The sequence below is a fragment of the Hyposmocoma kahamanoa genome, unplaced genomic scaffold (genome assembly GCF_003589595.1).
Source record: "Hyposmocoma kahamanoa isolate Upper Pololo Valley unplaced genomic scaffold, ASM358959v1 78, whole genome shotgun sequence".
Lineage (NCBI taxonomy): Eukaryota > Metazoa > Arthropoda > Insecta > Lepidoptera > Cosmopterigidae > Hyposmocoma > Hyposmocoma kahamanoa.
Window position 1 is genome coordinate 7553577 of NW_020653945.1, and position 24887 is coordinate 7578463.

General features: G+C 35.0%; 3 protein-coding genes across 4 annotated transcripts; 2 read left to right on the forward strand and 1 right to left on the reverse strand.

Moving 5' to 3' along the window:
- Positions 1-7625: 7625 nt before the first annotated feature.
- Positions 7626-10058, forward strand: LOC113233016. Its single transcript, XM_026467950.1, has one exon. It carries the CDS (start codon positions 7725-7727, stop codon positions 9810-9812), a length of 2088 nt encoding a protein of 695 aa, XP_026323735.1. The 5' UTR covers positions 7626-7724; the 3' UTR covers positions 9813-10058.
- Positions 10059-10892: 834 nt separating this feature from the next.
- On the reverse strand, positions 10893-14060 carry LOC113232912. The gene is made up of 2 exons (XM_026467813.1): positions 14039-14060; positions 10893-12199 (listed from the first exon to the last, which is right to left on the reverse strand). The coding sequence occupies exon 2, from the start codon at positions 12084-12086 to the stop codon at positions 11475-11477; it is 612 nt and encodes a 203-aa protein (XP_026323598.1). The 5' UTR covers positions 12087-12199; positions 14039-14060; the 3' UTR covers positions 10893-11474.
- Positions 14061-14483: 423 nt separating this feature from the next.
- Positions 14484-24600, forward strand: LOC113232911 (60 kDa SS-A/Ro ribonucleoprotein-like). 2 transcript variants are annotated; one of them, XR_003310665.1, is made up of 12 exons: positions 14620-14946; positions 15027-15201; positions 16253-16411; positions 17964-18175; positions 19123-19328; positions 19485-19621; positions 20746-20877; positions 21316-21486; positions 21818-21951; positions 22205-22458; positions 22751-22983; positions 23181-24600. XR_003310665.1 is itself a non-coding variant. In XM_026467812.1 (11 exons), exons 1-11 carry the CDS (start codon positions 14749-14751, stop codon positions 22884-22886), a joined length of 1914 nt encoding a protein of 637 aa, XP_026323597.1. In that variant the 5' UTR covers positions 14484-14748; the 3' UTR covers positions 22887-24600. The 2 variants fall into 2 exon arrangements, 1 of the variants encoding a protein (XP_026323597.1); XM_026467812.1 differs by having other exon boundaries at positions 14484-14946; positions 22751-24600.
- Positions 24601-24887: the final 287 nt, after the last annotated feature.

Sequence of the window (24887 nt, forward strand, 5' to 3'; positions counted from 1 at the left end):
CATATACTAACCTAACCTAACCTACTGAATGGAGGACGCAACCAAGTAACCAAGATTTATTAGGAGATCAATATCAAAAGATATACTGGTTATAAATGTCATCAATCATTAAAAGAAAAGATCAATAACAAAAAAGAGGATCAAATATTACTTTTAAATATCAAATATTCATTTAGTACGTGTTAGTATGCTTAAACATAATAATAGTGTTACCGTTAATGCAGTTCATTTATAATTTATCCGTAAATCAACTAATATTTATAGACAGAACAATTAATATACTCGTATGTGTATATCAAACATAAAAAAATATCGTTTAAAAAAGTGCATATTTACAATAGATCAATGGAGGATCGTGAGGGTCAAATAATATTATCCCTTTTTTTAATAACTACCATTTTTAATATACCGTAACTTATACCTAAATAAACAAATATGATACATATCTCTTATTTGTCAACATCAAATGATGAGATGGGAACTACCGGGAACCATAATATGCCGTGAGGGACAGCGTTATGCATGGTGGCGACACTCAATCAATACGAACCAGGAACAAGAGGAACTTTTACTCTTTGAATGTGATATGAGTTAATGCTATCTTCAAAAAACAAGAGTTTGGATTAGTAGATTAGACGGAATAAAATACTTTAAGTACGAGCATTAAGTATGACAGGTTCCCACACCTACTGCTGTGGGAACCTGTCATAGAATATTACAACTTACGAATAGCTATATGAATAATTGGTAAGAAGCAACATTCTGGCGCGTCGCTTTGCGCGTTGTACTGTACAAGTCAAAACAACCTTGTTCAAGGCAAACTTCCAAACTGTGTACACGTGCAGCCTGTGGGTCAAGGGGACACGCAGATCACTGGATACCCTATGAATATACCCCGATTCTGCAGCGCATCAGGTATGTTTGCCGAGACGCGCGTTTAGCTTCGAGACTATCCTGCGCAAGCTGGTATCTTCGGTGATGCAGCGTGTGAGGGATCAGCGGTCTCCTAAACATCGATCAGTGGAGCTAACCCGGCAGGGCGCGACTTGCGATAAAAGCAGTATCTCGCGCTTTATGCCGCTCTCGCGGTAGTCACGCCCTGTCGTGCTAGCCTACTGGAGCGGGTAGATTGCCCGATAGAAAAGCACTGGACTGCGTGTCACATACGTTCCAGAATCATCTTAATAATATTCAATAATTAACTAATTCATTAAATTTCATTGTTCCTAACATGTCATAAAATGTAATTGTTAGTAACTAACTAACATAGTTAATAAGAAAATTGTTACTAACAAAATATGAATATTAATTTGATATAAAATATTATTATTATAACGCAACTTATTAGTCTTGTTACTGTAATGATTACGACATTAACAGATACATACATTAATTATAAGAAAAACGAGAGACAAGATCGATTACTAGTAATCAGGTTGTTCTCATTTCTTAGGCACCATACATTATATTTTTTATTTTATTTCTGTCACTTCGATTGAAGTCGTTCCAGGTGCTACATGATACTTTTACTTATCATTTTAATAACATTCACGAGGGTCGTTCGTCAACAGTTTATTAAACAATAGCATAGGTAAATAATTATTTAGATTGTCGTCTTCTAAAAGACGACTTCTTGCAACTTGTATAATTGTAAAGAGATACTTACCTGGATCTTGAGGCGCGGCCGCTCTTGGTCTGCCCTCGTCCGCGCGCCTCTCCATCTCACTGGTCGATACCACTGCACATCACTTTATTTCCATGTCTAATTTTTATTCACCACCGCGATTTGAACGTAAAAAACCTTGTAACTTTTTAGCAATTGGTTTTAATTTAAGTGACTGTTAGATTGGCATTATTTCTGGCGGTAGCTATTTCTGAAGCAATAGATTATTGTGATTTAAAATATAAGAAGTTTGCAAAGTTACATTTTCTCGTAGGCTCTTATCAAGAACATTCAAATAAGAAAAAAATAAGTACTTTCTACGATTTCTTTCTTGGGTAATTGGAATGTAGAGAGGGCGTTACAGAACTAACAATTTTGTCAACGGTTCTCGTAATTAGAAGCAGTCACGCGCGTCAACAGAGTTCCCTTGACATGACACGCTTTGACTCGGACGGGGCGGACATGAAAAAGGCAAAAACTAAAGAAAAGGGCCTTGTTTCTGCACTGCCTGTATGTATGTTGTACATTTCAATAAGTATTTTCTATCCATGGTACGAATACATGTACTAATAAGCTCCAACTAAAAAGCGCTAAAAATGTCATCAAGCTGACTTCGTATAATTTTAACGATGTAAGTAGATACTTTACTAAAGTATAAAACTTTGAATAAATTACTTATACAAGTGTTCTAAAAGCCCTATAGAAACGCTTGTTTTATTCAACATTATTATTGATTTAGCGTACCTACTTGTTCTCGCATCCATAGTGTTTAAATATACGGTAATCGTAATAATGAAGCTATGTGCTTATCGCAGGATTTTTGATAAAAGTAAATATTATCGAAAATATCCGCGCTTTATCTGAATAAGTACAACATATAAAAATAGAGTGCCGTATAAAAAATGCTTTGTCTAGTTTAGTGGATGCAAAATGATCATAAAATATTCCACAAATTGTTAGTAATATAATAATTATAATTATTATATATTTATTTTCTCTCAACGTACAATGCAATGAAATGCTTACTGACTAGTGACTTTAATATTGAAATTATTTGTGAGAGACTGGTGCCTGAGATGGGCTTGAAAATGTTTGTATTACAGCTCGCCAGGTCCCCATTCCGCGTAATGTACTAGAATAGACGTATTAAGCGTGCATGCTCCAACGTCGACCTCATCATCACTTTCCATCAGATGAGATGGAGATCAAATGCGCACTCAATATTTAAAAAAAAAAATTGTTTACGCTTGTCGAGTTCCTATATTTTCGCGATTGTTACACATAAGAAATGAAACAATTGTTTTTCGGTTCCAAATCGCGTACCTGTTTTTTCAAAGAAACCAATTTCGGGCCCTTTACATGTCCCACAGGCAGTCAGGCAGGCGTGATCATGGGATCTGTAAAGGGCTCAAAACGTTGGTTTGTTAGAAAAAAAAACAAGTATTCGCGATTTAGATCCGAAAAAATAGCTTCGTTTTAATACCTAGGAGGTCAAGCGTATAAAAGTGAATTAAAGTATTTATCTGATTTTGATCGACTACTTCTACAGTTTACTTAATTAATTTACTTCAGTTTTTGGTAAATGACAATGAATATTAAGTTGCAGCTAAGAAAAGTTAACAAAATTAAATAAATTCGTACGTGTTATTAGGTAAAAGAGACGTCGTGTATGTGTAATATACATATATTGTATGTATTATGTAGTTGAGTGGGTATGTGAGTGTGTATAAATATTAATTATGTGAGTGTACTCAAGTTTGGCAAGTAATAATGAAACGACTTTAGAAATACTAGCTACTATACCAGTTTTGTAGAGGCTAGTGACATGAAACGTCATAGAACATTTGACAAATTAACGAAAATAGTAAAGATTTTATACACTTTACAACACAGCGACTCACTTGCGCCGTTAACTAAGAAAAACGAAGAAATCTTTAAAAATGTTGATATATTTTCGTGTAAGATTTATAAGAAATCTAAATGAGCAAAACGATGTAAAATACAAATTAACATCCTATGTAACTACTTTTACGATAAGTAAATGTTGCATGATATGTACTCCGATGCAATAGACATATTTAATACATAGAATTTGAATTGGTAAATATGGACAAGGTACGTAGACAATTACTAAACTAATTACTGAGCAAAACACATTACAAATATTACATAAGGCGATTGTGCTACTCACCTAATGGTCAATAAAATAAGAAAGTTACCTACAACCCTATAATAAATTATTTTGATACGGTTACCGCGAAAACAAAACAAACTTGCTCGGAGGCGATCGTTTTCTCTTCATGCAATATTCAAAACTTTAGCAAATAGACTTGAGCAATTTATGAATTAACGAACACTGTTTTAAATATTTCAAACGTAGGAATATTGCTAAAAAGTTACCAATTGGGATTATTTTTCAGGCTATCACGTGGAATTTGGAGTCTAGGATGCGTGCCTACGAATCACACAAGCGTTTCGGTGGCAAGGCAAAGCGCGACTGACTATTTTGACCGTGCGTACTTTCTCACGCTACAGCGCCACATGAAAATCTGAGTCTGAAAGAAAGTATTGAATGCTGTACTAGTCTACCTAGTCATTACTACGTTCCGGTTTAGGGTGGTGGTAAAATAAAATTACAGGCACATGGGATTTGTCAACTTATGACTCATGGTAACGGGCGCAGTATCCGTGACCCTCAGACTCAGATCTTTGTGATCTAAAGCTCTGAGTGGCACTGGAACAGGCGCACGACTTGTTCGTTTCATGTTCGTCCTGTCACTTGGTTTCATAAAAAAAATAAGGCAATGTCCATCATATTGGGATATGTAGTACATAATAATTATTATAAAAGGTATTTTATACGCACCGCTTCAACTTCGGTTAAACATTTCCAGTGTAAGCTGACACTCGGCGCTATTAGTGGCTATAGCAAAACTAAAGTTTAACAAGACCGATTCATACTGGTTATGGACTTCGTGTGAATCGTGAGGATTATTAACATTCATATGTAGTAAGGAATGAATAATACAGGTAGGTAATATCAATAATTGCCATTGGGGCAATATTTTATTACATTCATCAGCTTTCATGTGTATAAATGACGTTACATTGGTAATGGATATAGGTGATGCTTAATTATATCAAGAAATATGAAAACGGCAAGAACTGTGACCGTAATTTGTGCATACCTCGTACGGCATTTGCTCGACAGTTTTACCTCATTTATGTATGTCGCACGGTTTTTTATAACATTCCATTATCTAATAAAGCTTTTTGAATGGACTTTATGTTTTAGCATACGAGGATACATTTATCATTTTTATAATATGAAGCGATGGCGCGAACAAGTAGTGCGCCTGATGGTAAGCGACAGGCCTATAAATGACAGTTTCAGTACCAGTAAATCTCAGATCTGAGGCACTGCCACTGCGTCCGTCCCTGAGGTATAAGTTGAAAAGCTCCATTTGCCTATACTTTCACCAACCCTTCAAAACCCGAAAGCAATCCAAAAATTTTAAAAAAATCTCTACCTAATAATCACCTAAAAATTTATATATCTTCATATCATGCCGAAAATGTTATTTTATAATACTGCATACTTAATACATAATACAATTTTCAAATATATATTATTACTTAATCTTTAGTTACTTTAGATGTCTGATCAAAGCACTGAATTTTACTGTACCTAATATTAAGTATATTGAATATCACAATATTTTACTACCATGATATTCAATTATTTTTTGTGAAATTACTCCACTAGTTTGTTATAAATATTAATACAAATATCGAACACTAAGAAAAATGACTTCGATTTGGCTAGATTCAAACCAGCGCCCTCAGCATGTCCGTGCCTGACGTCCCTTTCAACTGAGAACAAGGCAGCAGATTTTTTCTTCTTTTGTTCTGCTTTTTTACAACCTAAATTTTAGCTAAATATACCACATACATAATCTATGTAATGAATGACCCTTAGAGTCGTATTACAGAACTATACTTAATGCTCAAGTCAGGACATCAGTATGATTTAAAGCACTAGAAATTATACTCAAATCCTTGCGTTTAGGGTCGTATTTCCAGTGCTTGAAATCACACTCAAATCCTGACTTGAGCAATGAGTTGAGCAATGATGAACAATGACTTGAGCAAATCCTGACCCTAAGAGTCGTATTCTAGAACTCTACTCAATGCTCAAGTCAGGATTGCACTGGAAACACAAGCACTAGAAATACGACCCTAATGGCAGGGACTTGAGTATGATTTCGAGTGCTTTAAACTATACTCAAATCCTGACTTGAGCATTTAGTAGAGTTCTAGAATACGACCCTTAGGGTCACTGAAAATCATACTGAAGTCCTTGCCACTAGGTTTGTATTTCCAGTGCTTGAAATCATACTCAAGTCTGCTCAATCCTGACTCGAGCATTGAGTAGAGTTCTGGAATACGACCCTGAGATTGATGGAAATTTTTCCATGATTCAACACTAAACACAACATAACTCATCTAAAAAATGCGAGCTTTTGTAGTTAAAATTTTACACAACTAGTGTTGGGCCCTGGAAGAATTTCCATGTTGCAATTTTCGTATTTTTTAGAAAAACAAACATTTTTCCGAATATTTTTTGTATATTGTTCTATATTTAACACAAGGATGGAAAAAAAAATTAACAGTTGACACTTATAAAAAGTTGAAGATACCGAACGAAAACAATGGAGCCATTTTTTAGCTATCTGGAGGATCTATGTTGTGCAATCATTTTAAATCTCGTTTTACTCTTACTTGTTTTTTTTATAAACATTATAGTATTAAGTGCCTGATGGTAAGCCAGTCCATAACAACAGCTGCAGTGTCACTCACTGTAGTGTTGAGTTACTCATACACGAGGCAACTCATTTGTACCACTCGCTTGGTCAGTTTGTCACAACACTTCATGTCATAAAAATGTCCCACCTCACACCACACTTCATGTCATAGCGTCGCTCATGTCACACTGCACTGCCCGTTTTTTAGCTGATTTTACATCCAATAGTACTAAATAAAATTAGCATTTATTTATACTATAACATAACACTTAAGTAATCCAATTGATTGATACTATTAAGTTATGAAAATGTGCTTAATATTCCCTGTCAGTTCAGTCATTGCCGTAGTGTAGGTGCAAATATTTTTACCACTACCTCACATTATTTGAAGTAGGACATTGTACAGGGCAAGTTCAAGAGCACGTCAAGCTTGACACTTATGTTTTAAATCCAACTCTATGCCGCTTACGATAAGAACGGTCCAAAGTAAAGTGTCAAGCTTGACGTGCACTTAAAATTAGCATTTATTTATACTTTATCCTAACACTTAAGTTTTCTAATTGATTGATACCATTAAGTTATGAAAATGTGCTTAATATTCCCTGTCTGTTGAGTCATTGCCGTAGTGTAGTTGCAAATATTCTTACCACTACCTCATCTCATTTGAAATAGGACTACCGTCTCATTTTTTCAAATGAGGTACTCCCTCAAACTCATTTTAATTTCATGTCATACCCAACACTAAATCAAAGCCTAGATCGCAAAGACCTGAGGGCGCTGCTATTGCGCCCGTCAGCCTGAAACATGAGTAGACAAGTCCCATGTGCCTGTAATTTCTTGCTTTTAGTTCATTGACTTACTTAGCTATACAATTTAATTTTATAACTTCTGGGTAAATAAAACTTCAAAAGACATCTAAACGTAAAACATAAACAAAAAACGCAATATGAGCTTCCGAAGCATAGATTTAGTATATATGTTCCGAAGTATATTGTTTTAAATATCCGGAAATATTTCCAGTGAAATTTTTTTTACGAAAATTCTCAACGGTAAATCTTGTGCAATTTTCCATAAATTTCAAAACGTTTTACTGTTTGTCAAAATAAACTGACACTCGTTTTCATCTCTTTTTTAACAATCGTTGGTTACACGGGTTAGTTCGCTGCCTGTTTTGATATTTTGTTTCTCTTCCAGCCGAAAAACGACAAAATAATAATTTTCGTAAACATTACTGAACTTACGCAAATTCTCCAACCATGCCTAAATCGAAAGACAAAACGAAAGGTGCCAAGAAAAGGCGTAAATCTCCTACCATTGTTGATGTCAACACAGCTGAAAGCGATAGAAACAGTTCAAAACCCGGTGCAAAGAAGAAAAAGCTTCAAAAGCGAAGCGGTATAGAAGGAATTGACAAATCTAGACAGCTAAAAGAAAGGCTAAAGAAACCACGCGCGTCAAGATCTTCAACGTCTGCAAGAAACAAAGACCCAAAACTATGTGGAAACGGTATGCCGATGCCACCATTATCGGAGCTAGAAAGAATGTACGAAGACTCTGATGGCAATGATGATCCGCCAGAAATAAAACCATCAACCACTCCGGACAGATCAATAAACCTAGAGCCAAAACCTGGCACCATGATAACAGGTGGAGAAACAAAATTATTGTCTCCAAATACTCTCAAAAAAATTGCATCTAGAGTATTGGATATGATTTCTAATTCAACTGAAGATAGCCCTCCATCATCAATTATTCCTCCAAAGAAGCCAAATAAAAGTGGTATTCCTTACATAGTTGGCTGTAAAGATAGAGAGCAAGTTCCTTGGGCACCAAAAACAAGTTTTTGCAAAGGCAGTCCTAAATATGGAGTGGAACCACATGATGAAGAGGAATGTAAAGGAGAAAATGTTGGACCTCATTACGCAAATGTATCAAAATCTATTTTTAATGCCCAAAGTGAAGAAATTGCAGAAAGACTAAAAGAGCTTGAGAAACTTGAAAATGTATTAACTTCAATGACACCAACAACTCAAACTACAGCACGCAGTGGCAGCCCTGATAGCAATAAAACAGTACCATATGATTTTCCTGACTCACCTAAAAGTGGACCACGATCATTCTCTCCTCTTCCCAGTACATCTAAGGACAGGGAAACAATTCTCAAAAATGATAAACTTTTTAACCAGAGCTTAAAATGTGAAAGTGTCCACAGTAATAGTTCACAGGAGGAGGTTGAAATAGTGGAAGTACCATGTGAGACAATTATTATTGATGATACTGTACCTGATCTACCTAAACCAGAACCTATGGATGTTGATTTTGACCCTGTAGACCTTGATGATGACTGTTGTGTTATTGTAGAATCAGAAACAAATATAAAACCGAAACAAAACTCGTTAAATCCTATAGAAACCAAAGATGAAATATATGGCAGTCTAGATCTAACTCAAAGTTACGATGATAATGAAGTATGTGAAATTATAGATGTTGATGATGTAATATCAGAAAATAGGGCTTTACTTGACAAGTATAGAAGAGAAAATAATTTGGATTCTGTGATACTTGTTGAACCTAATACTACTGCCATTAAACAGAACACATTAAATCAAGAACCTAGTAGTGCTAGTACATTCAGAGAACCCAGGCAAAGTTATTCAAATGGTCCAGTTCTTGCTACAGTAGAAAATGCTAGTTCACGAACTTCAGTAATGAATTTCGCACCACCTGTTGAAAACAGAAATGATATTAGAGATGTAGTAACAAGTTTCTTTAGACAAAGACCCAATCATAATTTTGGAGGTGGTGAGCGTGCCCCTTTAGAGGTTATCAGCAAAGATGATTTACCAAGTCCAAACCAAGATAACGAATCAAACAATGCTGTAGGTAGAATTTTGTCATGGCTGACATCCATGTCTGGTATGATTACAGATAGCAAAGCAAAGAGAAAACGAAGTAGAGAGTTAATACAAAGCAATAGACGTGGTACAGAAATTACGGTTGAGGCTAGGCCCCGGACTAGTGCCGAAGTAACTGATATACTCACTCAAGCATTGGCTAATGCAAACCAACAGCACACTCAGCATCACACTCAGAATCAGCAGCAACAAAAGTCTTTATCTCAACAGCACTCACTGCAGCTACAGTCAATAGATAATTCTTCAAAAGGCCTTGGAGACTGTCCTATTTGCATGGACAACCTTTCAAATAATGCAATAGCTTCTACATTATGTGGACACATCTTTTGCATGAGTTGCATAAAAACAGCTATAAAAGCCAATGGCAAAAGGTGTCCAACTTGTCGTAAAGCACTTAAAGGTGTTGGCTACCACCAACTTTTCTTGTAAAATGTGTTTTATACTAAGCACCAACTGTAAAGTTTAGGCTTAAGTAAAATGTACACCTTAGATTTGTACTAAATATTATTTTCTATATCTGTGATGATTAAAATGTATTGATTTATGGAAGGGATATGAAGAAAAAGAATTTGTCTCACTTATTTTTTTAGTTTTTACATTCCTAAAATCACATAACATCTTACTTTTATAAAGGTAACATTCCTAAAAAAATATATTTTTTATGCTACCTCGTAACTAAAGCTCATTGGTTAATAACTAAAGCAAATGGTTACTCTTATTTCAAATTATTTATTTCAAGGAAAGGTCAATTTTACATGTATACTACATTATAATGTCTAAGCACAGTAAATATAATGTTATTTACTCATGATTGAAGTATCACAAATTATCAATTTGATTTTAAAATGTTTCAATGCTTACTTATGTGTGAAACATCTGTATGTTTTTAGATATTTTCAAAATTGTCGCTGTATAAACAAATAGACATATACAGAAGTAACTGTTGAAGCCATAGTGAAGTTACATGTAAAATGCCCATTTCTTTTCTTTAGAATCTTGTACTATATTTGTATTAAAGAATCATATTAAGATAATCAATCACAACATTTTTTATTTAACATTAAGGTTCATGAATAAATTAACCCATTACGGTACGCATTAGAGACATCATATGACTTTAGGACACTACAGTGTCAAAATCTTCAAAGAAACCATGTGTCTCGAACTGTTGTATGCAAAGAAAAAAAATGTTGTAACATGTTTGTGGGCTTAAAATGGGTTAATGTATCATTGGTATTTTTTGAGATATGTACAAGTGTGCCATAATAGAAATTTGATAAGTATTATTGTTAACTATGTATTCTATTTTGTTGATTGAAATGCAATTTTTTTTTTTAAATAATGTTTTTTTCTAGCAACAAATCCGCAAACACTACACACAAACTGTAAAGACCATTTTCCCATAAAATTTAAACTCATACAATGGAAATGTAACTATTATATCACTTATAATATATATAAATATGACAATTATGGTAAAAGTCTATTATAGATTATAAAATACATGAGGTTATTATTAAAGTTCAGAATATAATTACCTAAAGTCCAAGTAATATATATAGAGCCCGATAATGTCTCCCTTTAAAATACTGAAGTGATTAAAAGGTAAATAATTTTTTATATACAATTATACAATTACAAAATTTAACTAAATACAATACCATAGTAGATTAATTGCTAGTTAACCTTCATAAATAAAGAACAAAATACGATACAAATATACTCTTGGATACATAAGTCGAGGCACGTTACATGTTCACTGTTAAATGCCTTACACCTAAACAATGTTTGACTGAACAATACTATACTAAACACCATTTCCACATGTCCTTGTTGAAAATTGGATTTTATAAAACCTGGGAAGTTATTCTTTAATGATGACAATATTTTTATAGCATGCTAGCCTTTTAAAATAAACAGTACAAGATGGCTCGAATTATGTGTCCAGGAGTGTATAATTCTAGGAAGGTGTTTATTTTACTTTATTTTAGTTTACTTCCCTGAACTTTAGGTAATATACTTTGCCTATTTCAATATTTACTTTTATACATAATAATAAAAATTAGACCACATTTACACAATTAACCAAATTTATTTATTACTGTTGTTACCATTACTACTGCCTAATGTTTTGTCAGAATGCAAATGTTCTATAGATGTAGAGAGCTGCTCTAGACTTTGTACAAGTTGTGCCATTTTATCTTTAGAATCAGAGCTATCAAAACTATCATCTGTTGGTTTCTCCACATCAGCATATAACCGAAAATGTAATCGAGCTAAATGCTCTTGTTGATCCCTAATATTAATCATTTGCTCAACACTACATTCTGATCCAAATGCACTGAGTTTCCCTGTATGGAAATCATCAAGTAATTCCAGAAGTGCTTTCTCCATGTGCTTAACGTCTGTCGTCTCTTTGGGAATATTTTTCGGTCTATTGTTATAGTTAGTACGCATCAAGTCTCGATGTAGTCTCCTTTCATTGACGTACGATACTTTGGTCGAATCATTCCCGCTCACGTTGCCAGTGCTCGTGACCACTTGGAGATTTCGCGAGGAAAGACTGCCTGCCCCGCTGGACATCTTATTACTGGTAACAGGCGAGGTTGCTGACTGCGAGTGTGAAGCCTTCTGTTCCTCTTCCTCTCCTTCATTCTGCATCAGTTGCTGTGTCTCGTTAGCTTCTTCTAAATCCAAACTCATGTAGATTTATAGCAGAATGCTCACTTTTTCGGTAGCCATATATAGTAATTTAAACAATTTGTATTTAAAAAAACAAAGATTAGTGTAAATTAAAGCTGAAGTATACAAATCTAAAGTCCGTTTTTAGTGAAGATGGAAAAATTTGACAATTCGTTGCGCAAAAGTGTTGCCCGTTCTCAAGTAGCTAGTGATTGCAGTCGATAAATATGAATGAATGAATGAATGAATTATCGACTGAATATTGGTTACGCTTACGCAATGATTGTCCGAACTTGTTAAATTTGAATCATCATCGGCCCATTATTCGTGCCACTGCTGGGCTACTATTGCTTTTATTTTTTTTATTATAAATTAACATTGAAAAACGTAAAAAACTGTACAATAAAAATATACGTCATCGTTACTTATCCTGGTAATTGGTATATGCGAGTCGTTATTATATTACTTATTATAGACAAAAGTAGCTACTAAAATTTAAACAAATAAATAAATTGCCGCACGGGCACAGCGGGCCGGCAGAATTTGCCGCATTCGACTACCACTCTTTGGCTTGTTCGGATGTGCTCACTTGCGCTCGCGCTTATTACGTTTCTTTTGTTAGTTCACGTTATTGTTTTCTGTTATCGTGTTAAGTTTTTGTTAAGTTTTTTTTGTTACTGTATTTGTTGCGTATTGCATCGCAATATGGACAACCCAGGACCATCCACTTCTTCGGGCATTTTATCGCCTCGAAAGAAAAGACAACGTATTGCTCTCAATACTACTGAGAAGATGATGACGGAGAATGTATATAAATACATTGTTCAGGAAGAAAACAAGGGTTGCGATCCAAATCTTTTAGAAGCTGCCAGTAAAACAGAATGTGCTAAAAAAACGGCTGACATTCTGGGCATTTGAAAATCAACTGTTTATACAGTTCTAAAAGAAAAATGCGAAAATATGAACTTTCAGCCCCCTAAACCGAAAGGCAGGCGAAAAAGCTACATACAAAAATTCGATGAATTCCATTTGGAGGCCATAAGACGCAAGGTTCATCAATTCTTTTTCCGAAACGAAGGTCCAACTATTGCCAAGGTAATCATTCGCAAATCAATATTCACTTTGGCAGATTATTTAAATGACTTGCTGTAGTTGTTTAGGTGCAGAAATCTTGGCGTACGACGTGTTTGTCAATTAAAGCTATCATTACAGTCAAATTGCGTAATTCGCACCAGAGATGGGCCAGCACTCGGGTTTTTCGGAGTTAGTTTGGGCACAGGTAAAGGGGCACGTCGCAAGAAATAACAAAACTTTTAAAATGAATGAAGTTAAAATATTGCTTGGAGAAGGGATAACTAATGTAACGCCACAAAAGTGGAAAAATTGTGTAGACCACGTTATCAACGATGTCGAAACGAAAATGCGCCAACTCGACCATTTATTTGACGACGTATGTGATACATTTATTATACATGTATCGGATTCCGACGATACCATTACCTCGTCTAACACAGAAGAGATTTAATTTCGAATTAAAAAAAATGTATATGAAACACGTATATATACATTTGTTTCGTAATTTGTGAATCCGCCCAGTGTGCATTATACATATTTAATTTTAAGTCAACATTTGAATTGTAGATTTTATAAGTACATTTGAATTGTAAAATTTATAAGTACATTTGAATTGTTAACTTTTGTAAGTTCATCACATCTATTAAAAATCAAAAAGGGAAATTTTGTGGTTTTTAATTTTAATTCAGTATAGATAATCAAATCCAACGCGATAACGCAATTACTAATCATTAGAATGTTATAAGTCTCACAATTCATACATTTTTTGGAAACTATTATCATCTTTCCAACCTATCGATAAATCTATCGACAATAGCTACATGACTATTTAAAATTTTACGAAAACTGGCAACCCTGCAAATGTCAAATTTTTCCATCTTCAATAAAAACGGACTATATATCCTTCTAATTTGTGGCACAGCAACAGCTGAACGTCAAAGTGTTACAAAGTACGCTATGATGTCAAACAAAAACGAATATAAACCAAATATAGAGTGTATGATCTATGATATAAACTGAGTTGAGAAACAAAAAAGAAATAACCTCTTGCATTATTTAGTGTCGGAGACTTCCTTTTAACGTAGGTATTTGCTACACTACGTTCAAATAAAATGTAATCTATATTTTCATTCTAACGTCCGTCCTCCAAAAAATTGCAACTTTTCGATGTAAACGTCAATGTCAAAAAATTTAGAAAACGAGGTAAAATCTCTGATTTTTTTCATCAAATTATTAATTATTTTTTAAATCCTTTTATATAAAATATCTTTCTTTAATTTAGTTTTATAACCAGTCAAAGGCATGTTTAACATTTTCCGATTTGGTACATCCCGCTATGAATATGATTCAGCCATTGTATTTTTTTTCTGGCCACATCCTCAATTTATTGTAGCACATGTTTCGCTCGAATACCGACAGAAAATTAATAGTTTTTTTCGTGGAATACATTTACCATTAACAACGTCTATGTTCTTCGCAGCTGAATACGATCGCGGAGTCGGGCGTACGTACGCACCTAGATGAGCTACGCTTTGCATTTTGATTACACACATACTGCGTCGCCTGGATCTGGTTCAGTAGGACCGAGGAACTGATTTCGTGAACAAAAATGACAGATCCCGTACCTCTTGATCCCAAACTACGCAATCAATTGACAAGATTTGTTCACACTGGGCGTGAGATACCAAAGTACTACCCAGGCTGTTGGTTGTCTCATAAATACTTCGAAGACGACAAGTTGCAAGCCCTAAATGAAGCCCTTCAAAATAGAGCGAACAATGTCGAAGTTGTGGAAGTCTTGTTGAAGGTAAGTTTTTCTTTATGGGTAAGTTTTATACACATATAAAACACGCACATATAGTTAACTAACATTATGTTCTGTTGCAGACCGGCAAAGATGGACAGTACACGCGCTTTGAGCCACTAGCTTTTGCTTTGGCAAAGTGCATTAAACTTGGTTCGGATGCCGTGAAGCAAGCTGCTTACAAGGCTGCAGCTGAATTGTGTGTCACTCCAGAACAGCTAATGATCTTCAATAGATTTGCCAGGTCATTGAAAACGGGTATGCATTATCGACATGCTTGCATTAATAAGTAATAGTTATTTTTATTATTATTTAATATGACTGTTACCAATTTTAACTTAAGTTACTGCTGTTTAGAAACTTGAAAATAATTTCAATTACCCACATAAAGATGACCTTAAATGTAATTTGTGAATTCATAAAAAAGTTTTCAATCAATTATAATGTTTAAGTTTTAAATATTTAATATTTGAAATATATGTTGAGAAAATAATAAAATCATTACTGTCTTGACTTATAACAATTTTTGTATTATAATCTTGTTTCCATCTGGGATCAGTCCTTGAACCAAAACAGATCCTTCCTATAGTTTAATGAACAGTTGTTCAAAACCCAGTTGGGTTTCTACTCTAAAATATACTTAATTAAACTGCCTGCGTGGCCGAACAGTTATCATGCTGCCATGCAGAGGTCCTCACTTTGATTCCCAGGCCGGGAGAAATATGCCTATGGCCTACATTTATTTCTCTCGTGAGTTTGGGTGTAATTTGTGTTTGTCTATGTGTGTGTCCATGGCACTCGTGACACAGGGATTCCCTAGTGTGGGGCTAAGTGTGTGTGTATTATTATTACTTAATTCACAAATAATGAAAGTTGTTGACAATTTAGAATATATTTTAAATATTTATTTTATATATTTTTATAGTTTTGTTTATTACTTGTTCCTGTGAAAATATGGTTACTTTTACTTTTACTTTACATTATTATTTTTTTATAAAATTACTTTTGGACCTACGAATGGTGACCCCAATTTGGCATCATTGTCCAGTAGATTAAATCATTTTGAACGCCTACTGTTGCCTTGCCAGTGTCAGTATTGTAACCAACACCTCTTATCCTTAATAAACAAACTAATTAACATAGGAAATTAAACTATTTTTTCAAATCTAAATTTGCTAGTATATTTGTTTTTTCAAACAAACTAATGTTTCAGGCCCTTTACAGGTCCCATGATCATGGCTGATTGTTTAGTTTCATTTCCTATGCATAACAGTTGTGAAAACCTAAAAACTATAAATCTGTTTAACAGGCAATGGTCGCGGATGGTGCAAGAACGTCAATGAGTGGTACAACAAGAAGGATCCAATGGAACTGGCCAAAGAGCTAACTCGTGTCCGATCACGCCACGGACGCTCACACACCACGCTTCTGAGAAAAGCCCATTACAAGACTCCTGAAAATGATGCCGGTAAGCAAATAAACAATGTAGTATTGTGAGTTAATTAGTAGTTAATTATAGTAGGAAACATGAATCACATATCACATAAACAATAAAATGTACCATTAAATAAGTTTTAGTATTGTTTGATATATTAACAAACAACTTTAATTTTATTTGAATTTACAATAATATTGAGAACTGATATTTTGTGACCTTGACTATATGGCCATACCCTTGCTTTTTTGCTTCATTTTCAGTATGGTGAATTTTGGATTCTCGGACACTTATATTGTACCGTCGATGTTTTCTAGAAAGAGCGTAAGCGCCATTTCGAATAATTTTTCAGGGGAGCATATTTTAGGTTTTAACAACTGTTTTAAAATATTTACGTCCTGTTTTAAAATTCAATTTTGTTTTAATAAAGTTTAATTTTTAAAGTTCTGTAGCAATAAAACTCCTTGTGAAACAGTTCGTTCAGAGAAGTACCTACTGTCACCTTAACTATTTCTGCCGCCAAGCGGTAATGCTGCGTTCCGGTTTAAAAGAGTTAGGGTGCTAGTGAAATTACAAGCACATGAGACTTATGTCTCAGGGTGACGGGCGCAGTGGCAGTGCCCCTCAGATCTTTGTGTTTTATAGCTCTGAGTGGAACTGCAACTGTTATGGACAGGCGTGTCGCTTACAATCAAGGACACGAATTGTTCGTCCCGTCACTTGGTATCATAAAAAGAAAAGGCTCCCCTAAAAATATTTCAAAATTTCGCTTACACCCACTCTAGGAAACACAGACGACGGTGTTTGAATGCATTTCATTTTGTCCACTGTAATTACCACGCTAAATGATGTATTGATATTAAGTGACCAAACTATTTACTGTAAACAAATTAGGTCCATTTTTAACATACAATATCTTTAATATAATCAGTGTTGGGCAAAATTTAATTGTTGTGGCAATTAAAGATTGACAATTAATTAATTGTCAATTGCGAAACAGCAATTAAAGCGGTTCTCGCAACTAACAATTGATCAATCGTTAATCGCGTATATCTACAATTAATCAATTTTCAATCTTTTCAATGTTTTTGATTAACTATTAAAACTGACATTTATGATAAATTTATACGGCATATGGGGGTGAGTTAGGGGGTTAGGAGGTGGGTTGGGGGTGAGTTAAGGGTGGGACGCTCCCCGACGGGCCCCCCAAACGGCCCCATAACCGGACCCTCAACCGGCCCCTCAACCGGCCCCCAACCGGCCCCCAACCGGCCCCCCAACCGGCTCTCCAAACGGCCCCCTAACCCAGCCTTAACCCACCCCGTAACCCATATACGTAATGACACTTTTATTCGGTACTTTCGGTTTTAATTGTTAGTTTCAATTGTTTCTTAGAACAACTAAAAAAATTAATTGCAATTAATTTAATTCCAATTAAAATCAATTGCAATTAAATCAATTTATTTTTTAATCTGATTGAATTTCTGATTGAAATTTAATTGATTAACGCCCAACACTGAATATAATTGATTTAGGAGAAATGGGATTAAAAATACACCTTAACAATTACAAATTTACATTTCAGCTCGCGACGCAGTGATCAAGTACGCGATTTTCGGCCTAAAACGGGCGAGGCAAGTAGTCGGCGACCAGGAGGGAGTGAAGGAGATTTTTGACTATATACAAAAAGTAGAAGACATGAGACATTGTGAGGACCCGGTGGCCGCCGCCGCGCTGGCGATGAAATTTCAGTTTACTATTGATCATGTCCCTGGACACTTGCTTACATCACACGAAGTAAGTTTATTATACTTTATACTATGGAATTTTAGTACTTTCAAAATTTTGCTACAATTATTAAAAGTTTTAATAAATGTGAACTATTAATCATCTATGAATAATTGGTGTATCACAAAACACAAACACAGTTGAATTAAGAAACAAATTAAATTCTGCTATTATTATGGTTTTGTTCAGTAATCAAGCTCAATAAACTCTTGTGCGATCTTGTTACTATCCAATACGAAACCTGTCATGGTCTAAAAACTAATAATGTCGTGGTCGTGGTTGCTCAGTTTTCTGTTAAATTTTTTAGTTAATAAATGGGCTCAAAACTCGTTTGTTTCTGCCAAACTACGCAATTTTTTCAATATCATAAAACATTTTAAATAACCCTAAGAATAGTAATGAATAGTTAATGAATAATTGAGAAATTTTTATCCACATATTCCTTAAATTAACGTGTTATTAACCAAATGAGTGCTATCTCGCTCACTCTCCTGCACTTTTTTTATCCACATATTCCTTAAATTAACGTGTTATTAACCAAATGAATGCTATCTCGCTCACTCTCCTGCGCTTCATTGATAGTGACAGCAACAATATTATTACATCACAAGATAGACCATGTGACCTGATGAAGCAGACCTGATATGAATTCAAAACATCTACTAAACAATAATTTCTTTGCATTTAGGCTACATATTTATATCATTTTCTGTTATAAAAAAATTAATACCTTGTATTTAAAAAGATCTAATTTATCTTTATGATTGACTGAGTGAGGCGGTGAAGTGGATCCTTGAAAACAATGCTTATATTTATATATTTATTTCATCAAAAACTAGCAACCCACTAAACTTTAATATCTTTAATTTAAAATCTAGTCAAAATTTTTGTTATGATTACTTTAAATTAGCTTATCATATCTCTTACATTTGATCTGAAAATATTTATAATTTCAGGTATGGAACGCAATTCTCCCGCAGTTCTCTCTAGAACAACTATTATACAATATCCAACGCATTCACAACATGGGATTCCTGACTAGTGACTCGACCACAACAGCTATCCTGATATCCTTAATCACCAACCAGGATGTTATTAAGAAATCGAAGGTTACTCCCTTGGCTGTCTACATCACGCTTAACAACTATAAGAAGAAGACAAAGTAAGGGTTTAATTATCACAAATAGATAAAGTTTTCAAAAATTTTGGCTAATTAGAGCCCCATTATTTGATACTATGGACGCCTCTTTGTTACAAAATTCGTTATTGTTGTTTAATGGAATATGTTGTAGTTATAATATGCAATATAACTATTTAGGCCCCTAAAACACGAGAAAGCCAAAGTGGCTTTGGAGAAAGAACAGCGCCGTCGCTCACGCCAGATTTACGACACCAAAGCCGAACGTTGGGAGTGGAACGTCGCCAGGAGACATCCTAAGGAAGTCAAGCATTGGGGCAAGTATTGACTCATATTCAATCAATTACGAGTTATTTACACAGCGATTATCGTGGTAGGATACAACTATCTGAGTCGGGATGTGTCGCTAATCCATTTCAAATTGGACACACACATCTCCGAATACTTCTTTGAAACTATGTGCAGGTTTCATCACAATGTGTTTATCTCCAAGAAAGTAAATCAGCACAAATGATTATTAAAACTGCCTCATTGGTCGAATGGTTACCATGCTGGTCTCCCAGGCAGAGGTCCCGGGTTTGCTGCACGGGCAGGGACAAATATTTGTACGGCCTACATTTATTACTCGTGTGAGTTTGGGTATGAAATGTGGTTGCTTAGTGCATGGCTCCCGTGACATAGGGTTTACCCTAATTGCGAGGCTATGAATGTGTGCATTAAAAAAATCTTAGTCTTTTGTTTATTACATGCTGTTAGCCTGACAAGACCAGTGTATTCAAGCCAGCTTAGTCCAGCTCCAGACTAGCTTGCCTACCTTCAAAATGTTTCATGAAAACTAGTTATTTATTACGTAGTTTAAAACAATACTACCGCTACGATTACTCACTCCGTTTCGCCTAAGTACTCCATTGGCGTTTTCTTCTGTAGAAGTTTCATCAAAATGTCGTTGCTACTTGTTGCACGATGCAACTTATGTCGCGTAATTCACCACTCATCTCTCTCATTACCACTGTCATCATATTCTAAAGTTGTTTTTGCTCTGTTCATTGCACCAATCCTTTGAAGTTTTTGAATATGGTTAGTATTATTTACTGAAATAATTTAATTTGTTATGCATCTATCATTGATATATTTTGCTGATTGTTAATATTTTCATGTAATAAGCATTTTTAAGGGTCCTAATTTGGAGGCCCAATACAATTATTTTTCGAAACTTTTATAACCGTTTCCAGTCTATTCTGTTATTTTTACTTCTGGTTTATAACTTCATTTTTTTTTTATTCTTCCTTTAGTGCTTATGGAGTTAATTTCACTACTCTTATGTCCATAGTAATGGTTTGATGTTACTAATTTAATTAATTACACAAATGAAACACGTAATTTATATAATACCTGCATTATTATTTAATGAGAAGGATTTAACATTGATGAATATGTAAAGGTATCGACCACCCGCCGAACCCTGCAGTGATCTCGGCTCTGAACAAGTTGATCGATCAGACGTGGCTGCTGACAGCGCCCACCAACGCCCGTTACATGATCACCCTTGACATGAGACACCATATGTTCAAAGGTACATATTTGTTATTATTTGTATAAATTTCTATAAGTAAAAATATCTCGATAGACAGGCGAAGAATTTTTCAAGTCCCACGGTTTTGTATAATAGTACTGCTGTATAAATAACACGACGTTAAGAAAAAAACCTTATGTTCTGCTTAGTTTTAATTAACACCCAGCCGACCCAATACTGTGGTCCAACTTATTTTTTTTTAGAATACCAAATGACGGGACGAACAAGTCGTGCGCCTGGTGGTAAGCGACACGCCTATCCTTAACAGTTGCAGTGCCACTCAGAGCGTTAAATCGTAAAGATCATAGGGGCACTGCCACTGCGTCCGTCACCCTGAGTCATAAGTTGACAAGTCCCATGTGCCTATAATTTTACCAATTTTAAATGATAGATAGTGTTATCAAAAATAAAGGGTATGACGACTTGTCATTGTAATAGGTCGTCATTTCTGTAAGAACTACGTAATACCGAAGAAAGGCAAGAAAGTGTCTGCCAAGGCGACGGTGCCGCCCACCACCGGCGGCGGCGATGCTGACTCCGAAAACAAAAGCAAGAAACATTTGTTGGCCGAGTGCTTCTACAACAAGCATGTCACTCCTGGTCACGCTGGTGAGTAAACAGGATATAAGTTCGTTTTGTCTAACTCAAGGACAACATATAGAGACAAAAAAGAGACAAGGAAAGAGAAAGACAAAGATAATAGACAAGGCAGATTTTGAGAGAGGCAGAAGCAGGCTTTGACATTTGTCTATTAGAGTCGGGCTCAAGCACAATTCACTATTTTGTAAATTTTGATTTTTGTAAAATGTAATGTAATTAACAATTGCGAATTATAAAATAGATAAATATTGAAATAAATATTATTTCATTACTTCTATAAAGGTGGCTCCTCCAAAGTTTCTAGGTGCGTCATACATTTTACATTGGAATAAATTTTCAGCTATAATCGTGGCCCTGCAAATCTTAAAGCGCGAGAAAGAGGTGAAGGTGGCCGTCTTTACCGAACAGGGCATTGAGATCGTCTCCATTGAGCGCAACTTCAGTAGCATCGAGGAAGCTGAATTCCAGTTGAGGGTAAGTTCATCAACAATCAAATGACAACAACTAGCGAGTTTAACAAACAGTTATCCGTCTGTATTATTCATCTTTCAAATAGTCTCTCTTATCTTTTACAAATTTGTAACGACATTGGGTTTCCTTTAAGACTATTTACGTCATCAGCAACAGTCCACTGCTGGATATGGACCGCCCCTAATGTACGCCACTCCTCAGAAAGTATGTCCATATTAGAATATCTCTAAATTGAAACAATTTCAACAACTTCTAGAAAGCCAACCTCGGCCGCGTGCAGCTAGACGCACCGATCGAATGGGCGTCCAAGAACAACCAAAAAGTGGACGTTTTCATCAACATGATAGACCGGTCCTCTCGATATATGGAGCTCGAGAAAAATGCGCGCGGGGGTCGCGGACCTGGTGGCAGATTCGGGCCCCCGCCGCCAGCGAACAAGGAGCTACAAGACCACTGCCCCGTAAGGGCCCTTGAACGCTACAGGAAAAATGCTAACATACCCGATGCTAAGTAAGATAATATCATGTAACTAGAATTTAGTATATTGATAGTCCTTCATAGTAAGATCAAAAGAACTTCAACATCTCTGTTTCATTATTATAATAATAAAATATACAAATATTATTTACTACTTAATTTTTTATTACTCTGATTATTAGTAATTTTAATTTCTTGTTAATTTAATTGAAAATAATATTTTTTAATATATTTCTTATTAAATAGATACTTTGCTGGGAAATTGAATGTGACTATAACTGTAATAAATTGAACGTGATGTGACTATTTAATGTGATATTTCCAGGTTGGTAGTAATGTCGCTGGCATCTCACCGCTCGGGTACAACAGATGGCAGCCACGAGGGCATCCTCGATATCGTCGGCATCGACGAGCATGTCCCACAACTGCTTGACGCGTTTGCACTCGGCCTATTCAAATGATCACCCGGCAAACCGACCGACCGTCAACACGTTCGAATCGACCTCCTTACCTCAATGTTGCAATCAATTCGAATAAATGACATTCACTATGCTACAGGTTAGAAAGAGACAGAACTATACGAAGAACAGAGAAGAAATTCTTCAATTGTATAACACGTAACAAGATAGAGAAAGATATAGTTGTCTGACAATAGGGCGTAGCACTGTATCTTATTGTTCTATGTTTCTCTGAAAAGGATTCGTAGTTACAATGTCCCGTCTAACACTACTTGTAGATCTGTCCCTCTTTTTCAGACAATTTGTGGAAAGTCACCCTGTCGGAATTATAATTGCAAATCTGTCCAATGACATCACGCCAATTAGCCTCAGTTTGAAACGGGCAGCCAAGAGGAGATCAATACCCTAGAAATTTCCGACGGGCTTAAATATCTCTCATGCAAACCATAATGTGTTCCGAGAACGGCTTTGAAAGAAAAAAGTTGAAATTAAATATTTAGATTTAGCATTGCATTAGAGGTGTGTTTCGCTTATGTGCGTTATTATTATTAGTTTTATATTAATTGATTTTACGCCAGTTATACGATCTCTAGCACAATTTTATCGGAACGACTAATTAAATAAAAAAGCTCTTCGACGTAATTAAGTAATCACAACTAATTGTCTAACGTTTCACTGTACTTGTAATGATTTTAAGAGTGAGCAGGATAGAATCATATTAGATCTGGAAATAACTAAGTGTGCAGATTTTCGAATAATTTTTTGAACTGTTAAGTTCCTTCCAAAGCCCATGCGGTTTGACCAAAGTCCAAAAGGCATAGGACCAATGAAACATTAACAAAAAATATACACATTGGAGAAATTATAAACGTTATTTAGTATTTGATCTTGCAAATTCTTTAAACGACAAACCGTGTTGAATTATAAAAATAAAGTATAAAAATATATGCTAAATTTGAATAGAGTAAGTTAGTGCTGTGTTTGTTAAGTTTTGCACTCTTGGATCAGATAAGCAATAATTGTGGGTTGTAGCTTAAAATGTAATAAGAATAAACAGCCAGGTTCGCCATTTTATTCCTTTGATAAGAAACTTCCAACTATAAATGATCAACTTTGAAGAAATTAAAGTTTCTTTGCCTTCGTTACATATTAGTTAACGGTGTTAAGTATCTTCACTACATATTTAGTTAAGCGTGAGCTTTTATCTTAAGTAAGAAGTGTATCTCTAGGTTAAGCTTAGTTGTGTGTAGCTTGAACTACTTATAACAACAGGGTCTTTTTGGTTTATCAAAATGTTGGCACCTGGTGTTAAAGTTATACTGTATTATTTCAATCAATAAGGTGGTGACAAAGCAGGGAAATATCTCTTTTATTTGGAATGTATAAAAGAGCGTATTTTACAGTCCGATCTACATCTCGCCTCCGTGTTTGTCCGCCAGTACTTTCATGTTGTTATTGTACTGATGTTAAATTGTGTTATTAACTTACGTATGCCACATATGCGGTGATGGAGTGGTTGTGTGATTAATGTTTTTGCCAAAGTATTTATTGCATTTGTAATATTACCGAGTACTGGCTGGCAAACTTTAAAATGTCTTAGCAAATAGAAACTAAATAGTAGTATACCTTTCGTATAGTTCAATTGAAAACAGGTACATGCTTATACTTTTGTGTGCTGGTTGTTTAAAATTATCTTGACATATTCAACATGAACTTTTAGAATCTGTGACCTTGCTACCGCTCAAGTGAACCAGAACACACGTAATGGCAATAACTCATGAGCATGTATCAGCTTTCACACAGTTTAGTATAAGCGGATCCGTTTCAAAATGTTGGTTACTTTTGTACTAATATGAGCGGAGTTTTCAGAATCTGTGATCACTTGGTACTCTCTCGGGTTTAAGTAATTTTTATATCAGAAAGTGTTGAAAAATTTTCAAACTTAGAAAGGATAAATTAATTCAAAATTGCTAGGTACGCTTTTATAATATGTAATTCGTTGTT

Excerpts from the sequence above, each read along its gene's own strand:
- LOC113233016 (XM_026467950.1), top strand. The coding sequence starts at position 7,725 with ATGCCTAAATCGAAAGACAAAACGAAAGGTGCCAAGAAAAGGCGTAAA.
- LOC113232912 (XM_026467813.1), bottom strand. The coding sequence starts at position 12,086 with ATGAGTTTGGATTTAGAAGAAGCTAACGAGACACAGCAACTGATGCAG.
- LOC113232911 (XM_026467812.1), top strand. The coding sequence starts at position 14,749 with ATGACAGATCCCGTACCTCTTGATCCCAAACTACGCAATCAATTGACA. Across the intron at positions 15,202-16,252 it reads TGCCAGGTCATTGAAAACGG|GCAATGGTCGCGGATGGTGC; the intron begins GTATGCATTATC and ends TCTGTTTAACAG. Across the intron at positions 19,329-19,484 it reads AACTATAAGAAGAAGACAAA|GCCCCTAAAACACGAGAAAG; the intron begins GTAAGGGTTTAA and ends ATAACTATTTAG.